General features: G+C 40.5%; 1 protein-coding gene across 4 annotated transcripts in view; it reads right to left on the bottom strand.

The window, feature by feature from the left end:
- BIRC2 (baculoviral IAP repeat containing 2) overlaps window positions 1–5,853 on the bottom strand; it is a 28,673-nt gene that overhangs the window by 4,268 nt on the left and 18,552 nt on the right. For 3 of the 4 annotated variants that reach the window (XM_015571453.1, XM_006775242.2, XM_006775241.2), the window contains one exon: window positions 837–1,076. The exons of the other annotated variant lie outside the window; for it this stretch is intronic. In XM_015571453.1, coding sequence (XP_015426939.1) covers window positions 837–1,076 — 240 coding nt within the window. The remainder of the gene's footprint in view (window positions 1–836; window positions 1,077–5,853) is intronic. 4 annotated transcript variants of the gene reach the window in all.

Raw genomic sequence — 5,853 nt, forward strand, 5'->3', positions numbered from 1 at the left:
AGATGTGCAGGAGGCAGCTGATCGATGTTCCTCTCTCATCGATGTTTCTAACTCTCTATCTCTCTCCCTTCCTCTCTGTAAAAAATCAATAAAATATATTTAAAAAAAAATAAACCTGTGTTTTCTATCAAAATACTTCTTGCGTGAATTTTGGGACACCCTTTACTATATATGCAACCTTCACCTCTGCTAGCTCTTTAACCCTATTTTTTGTATCCTAGTCTCCACAGCTAGTCTATAAACTCCTTGAGAATGAGCACCATGACTCCTATAGGTGTTCATGTTCAATAAATATTTGTTGAAGAAATGATTACTCAACACTTGTTTTGGGAGTCTGAGACATAACATAATCTGATGAATACCAAAATCAGTTCCCTATCTTTGGGTTGGACAGGGGCTTCTCACCAAGCCCTAGGATTTTATAATCAGTTCTATTTTTTGTATAAGGACTGCTTTCAGGATTACAGAGTCAAATATCATATTAAGAATATGCTTTGAAGGAACTTAAAAAAGGAGAGAAATAAGACCTGCATTCAACTTTAAAAACTTGCTTTTTCAGAGCAACTTAAACTTGTTGTAACAAGTAAATAGAACTCAAGAAGAGTTATGCTAAAATCCTCTGATTAGCATATATCAAAGAATCTTACTGGAAAATAAACATAGATAAGTAATGTAGTCCACAGTCCCCAGTGGAGAAGGGATGTGCAGTTTGGAAATGGCTGGAGGCTGCTACCAGCAGGTAGTGGATAGACAAGGATACTAACTTCCCCATGACATGTGAGACAATCTTATGAGCCCCACTGGGAAATAATGCAGTTTACTAGAATTCCAAATACCTGATGCCATTTCTTCAGTTTGTCTTTCTTTTTCTTCTTGTCTGTTTTCATCTTCAGCATGAAGAAGTGCTGACACAATATCATTAACTGTTTTGTAATTCTCTCCAGTTGTTAGGATTTTACTCTGAACTGTCTGTTTTACCAAGCTTCTACTGAAGCCCATTTCCAAGGCAGCTTTCACCACTGGCGTATCCATCATGACTGCATCTTCTGAACTTTCTCCAGGTCCAAAATGAACAACTATTTGGAATGACATATACCAATGTTAAATTCCACAAATATAAAAGTATGTAGGAAAACATCTATGACACAAACTGTACTCTCACATTACTTATATCCTGGTAAGAGAGATACACTAGATCAGCCGTGGGCAAACTACGGCCCGTGGGCCGGATCCGGCCCGTTTGAAATGAATAAAACTAAAAAAAAAAAAAAAAATACCGTACCCTTTTATGTAATGATGTTTACTTTGAATTTATATTAGTTCACACAAACACTCCATCCATGCTTTTGTTCCGGCCCTCCGGTCCTGTTTAAGAACCCATTGTGGCCCTCGAGTCAAAAAGTTTGCCCACCCCTACACTAGATGCACTCATTACCTATAACTCCAACAAAAGTTTAATTTGATCAGGATCAAATGAGAGTGTATGATATGCTGTACTTTTTAAGAAATACCACTTTCACTTCCCATGTTACATTCCAGACCTACTTAAAGAGAAACTAGGGATGGGTCTTACGAATCTGTATGTTTTAAAAAATTCCCCAAGTGATTCTGATGTATAGTCATGTTTAGAAACCAATATGCTACACAAATTTAGAAGTGAGAAATGATCTCACTTCAGCCAGGGAAGTTGAGGAAATCAATAAAGACTTCATGGAAAAGTGGCATTAGAGCTCTGACTTGAAGAAACAGAATCTAAAGATATGAATAGATGAAGCAGAGAGAATAACAAGTGAAGATAGGAAGTATAGTAAAATGGAAGGTTGGTTCACCCAAAATATGTCTAAAGATGTAAATAAATTATGATAAAAGAAGTAGACAGTCATATGATTTCAGAAGTGACAGATGCTCTGAAGAAAAAGCAGTGTAAGGTGATTAAAACAAACTAGGAGGCAGGAGGACACTTCAAATAAGGTAATCAGGAAAGCATTTTCTGATAACAGGATCAATGCTAGCCAATATGACACATTATGAAAATTACAGCCCTCGCCGGTTTGGCTCAGTGGATAGAGCGTTGGCCTGCAGACAGAAGGGTCCCAATTTCAATTCCTGTCAAGGGCACATGCGTAGGTTGCGGGTTCGGTCCAACGTGCAGGAGGCAGCCAATCAATGATACCCTCTCATCATTGATGTTTCTACCTCTCTCTTTCTCTCCCTTGCTCTCTGAAATCAATAAAAATATATATATTAAAAAAACCTTTTAAAAAAATTACAAAAACATTAATTCTTCAAGATGCTTTACTGCCATCTGCTGGAAAACTGTTATAATAAACATATAAATATACAATGGCTACCATGTGTGCTGTGCTCCCTTGCTCAAACATATGTGGAAGCTCTGTCTAAAGAGGTAACACCAGAACAAATACTTTAGTGATAAAAAGAAGTAAGCTGTGGGAATACCTGAAGAAGTCTTCCAGGCAAAGAGAAAAGCAAGTATAAAACCTTAAGTCAAAGTAAAGCTTGATACAAGGTATATTCAAGAAACAGAAAGAAGGTGGTGAAAGTCAGGGAGGAGGAGGATGCCCAGATTACAGAGTCTTACAAGAAGTTTATATTTTCTTCTATGTTTGCCAGAATATTCTAGGAGGGTTTTAAGCAGAGGAGTGATAAAATCTGATTTTTTTTCCCCCAAAAGATAATTCTAGCAGTTTGGTGATAAACTTAAATGAAGTAAAATGGAATCAGGGAGATCTGTTTGGATATTATAATAGAAGATGACGGCAGTTTGGATTAGGTTAATAGGGATGGAAATGGAGAAAAGTGGTAAGGTTAGGAACATATAAAGGTGGAGATGAAAGGATCTTTAATTAAACATATAAGGTAAACATATAAGGTAAAGAGAAGAATCAGGAATAATGCCTATGTTAACTTTTTTTAAAAATCTTCACCCCACGATATGTTTTGCATTGATTGCAGAGAGAGAAAGGAAGGGAGAAGGGAAACATCAATGTGCGAAACATCGATCAGGTTGCCTCCCATACACATCCTGATCAGGGATCGAACCCCTTTGTGGGAGCCCTGAGATCCAGTTCCACCCCCTCTCAGCTATGTTCCAGAACCAGATTATGAAATCTTCTAATAGTCTAAGACGAAGGAGAACTGTTTTGGGAAAAAAGGCTTATACCCAGACAGCTGAGTCACTGACCACTATCCCATCTACAGACCCAAAAACATGTTCATACTGCTCAGGATTTGGCTACAATCCAACTGAACATGACCCTGTCCCAACCATACACCAAGAAAATGGAGAGGAGCCATGCCCACCTATGCTTTGGTCTCAGCTGTGAACACTGAAGTTGCCTATGAACCAGGTCCAGCCATAGTCCAGGAACCACTGCAGGTAAACCTGTCAAACTGTAAATTATGAAAGGGCCTTGCAGCTAGGTTCCAACCCATCCCAGCTGCAGTCCATGAATAGTCCTGCTGCCACAGGGACCCAGCAAGCTACATTCCTAACTAAGCAGCTGGAGATACTCAAAGGGCCTGATACTCAGCCCCAGTCTCTCTCAGCCAGTCCATGGCAGTACTGCTATCACAGGGACCTGGTGGGAGACACTGAAACAATCCCAACTCTCTACCTACGTTAGAGCGCAATCTAGTCCACCAAGGGACCTGGTAGGAGACATGACCATCTGTGCTTCCAGGATCAGGTCTACAGACCTCTATCTTCTCTGAACCTGAAAACAGCTCTGGGGCTCAGTTCCAGCCCCGCTCAGCTATGTTCCAGAGCCAGTCCTGTCATCAAGAGACAAATCCAGTCACCAGACAAGAGCCCCTTCCTCCCCACAAGGACCTGAAGGGAGCCACATTCATCTGTACATCTGGTAACAGGCCCACTTTCTAGACCCCAACTGTGGACACTGAAGCAGAACCTTGTCCCAACAACATCCTACTAAACAATGTACTAGAGCCAGTCCTATCCACCAAGGGGCCAGACAGGATCTACACAGCCTTAGCCTGTAGCAACAAGTCCACCAACCATGGATAGCACCACGGACCCAGCGACAGCCTCATAACAGCTCCAACCAAGCATGATCGCAATCCAGAGGCAATCCCATCAGCCAGGGGACCCTAGAGAAGAAAGTCTTTACCTGCCAAAAGCAGTCTATAAAGAGTTGTTTGCTCCTTCAAATGCACAGGCACCAAAAAAGGTTATATGTATAGCATGCTAATCAGGCAGTATCACACCACCAAAGGAAACTAATAAAGTTCCACTAATCAACTCTAAGAAATGGAAAGCTATGGTTCATCTGACAATTGTGATTTGTTGCCTGACAATGAATTTAAAATAATCAATTAAAGAAAATGAAATTCAAGAGAACAAAGACAGACAACTAAATGAAATGAGGAAAACAACACATGAACAAAAATTAGTTCTATGTGTATTATGGGACACTACCAAACACATGAACATTCACATCATGGGTGTCCCAGAGGAAGAGAGAAAGGAAGAAAAAAACGTACTTAAAGAAATACTAAGTGCTGGCGAGGATGTGGAGAAAAAGGAACCCTTGTGCACTGCTGGTGGGAATGGAGACTGATGCAACCACTGTGGAGAACAGTATGGAGTTTCCTCAAAAAACTAAAAATGAAATTCCCATTTGACCCAGTGATCCCACTTCTAGGAATATATCCCAAGAAACTAGAAACACCAATCAGAAAGGATACATGCATCCCTATAATCATAGAAGCGCAATTTACAATAGCTAAGATTTGGAAACGGCCTAAGTGCCCATCAGCAGATGAATGGATTAAAAATCAGTGATACTCTACACAATGGAATACTACACTGCTGTAAAAAAGGAACTCCTACCATTCACAACAGCATGGATGGAACTGGAGAGCATTCTGCCAAGCGAAATAAGCCAGTTGGAGAAAGATAAATATCACATGATCTTACTCATTTGTAGAATATAATGAACATAAACGGATGAACAAAAATAGATCCAGAGACAGAGAAGCATCGAACAGGCCATCAAACCTCAGAGGGAAGGGAGGAGAGGGTGGGAGGTTGGGGGGAAGGGGCGGTAATTCATCAACCAAAGGACTTGTATGCATGCATATAAGCATAACCAATGGACATGGACACTGGGGTGGTGGAGGCATGTCCTGGAGGGTGGGAGTGGCAAGGGAGAGGTCGATGGGGGGAAAAGGAGATACTTTAAACAACAAAAAAAATACTTAATATTTAAAAAAAGAATGTTTCTTTATCTTCCTCTCCTTTCCTCTCTGAAATCAATAAAAATATATTAATAATAACTTTGAATGTAAACGGACAATTCTCTGATCAAGATACAGAATGGTTGAATAGCTTTAAAAAAACAGGATCCAACAATATGCTACCTATCAGAGACTCACTTCACCTTTAAAAAAACAGATAGGCTGAGAGTAAAGGTGTATGTAAAAAGATATTCATGCAAACGGTAACTAAAAGAGATGAGGGGTAGCTATCCTCTCTAATAAGACAAACATGGTAATTAACTGTACCTCCGACACGCTTCCCATTGGCTAATCAGGGTGATATGCAAATTAACTGCCAACCAAGATGGCGGCCAGCAGCCAGGCAGCTGAAGCGAACAGGAGGCTTGCTTGCTCCAGTGATGGAGAAAGCCAAGGTTCCCCGCCTGCCGCTGCCGGCCTCTGAGCTGCACTCTAAGAAACAATATTGCAATTATAGAAGCTAAATAAACCCCAAGTACCTGCTTTCAGCCGTCTGTGGGCTCAGAGCTTAGAGCACCAGTGATGGCAACAGAGTTTCAATTATAGAAGCTAAACAAACCCAGATACTGCTTTCAG

This window comes from Myotis davidii, unplaced genomic scaffold (genome assembly GCF_000327345.1).
Source record: "Myotis davidii unplaced genomic scaffold, ASM32734v1 scaffold8, whole genome shotgun sequence".
In the NCBI taxonomy this organism is placed as follows: domain Eukaryota; kingdom Metazoa; phylum Chordata; class Mammalia; order Chiroptera; family Vespertilionidae; genus Myotis; species Myotis davidii.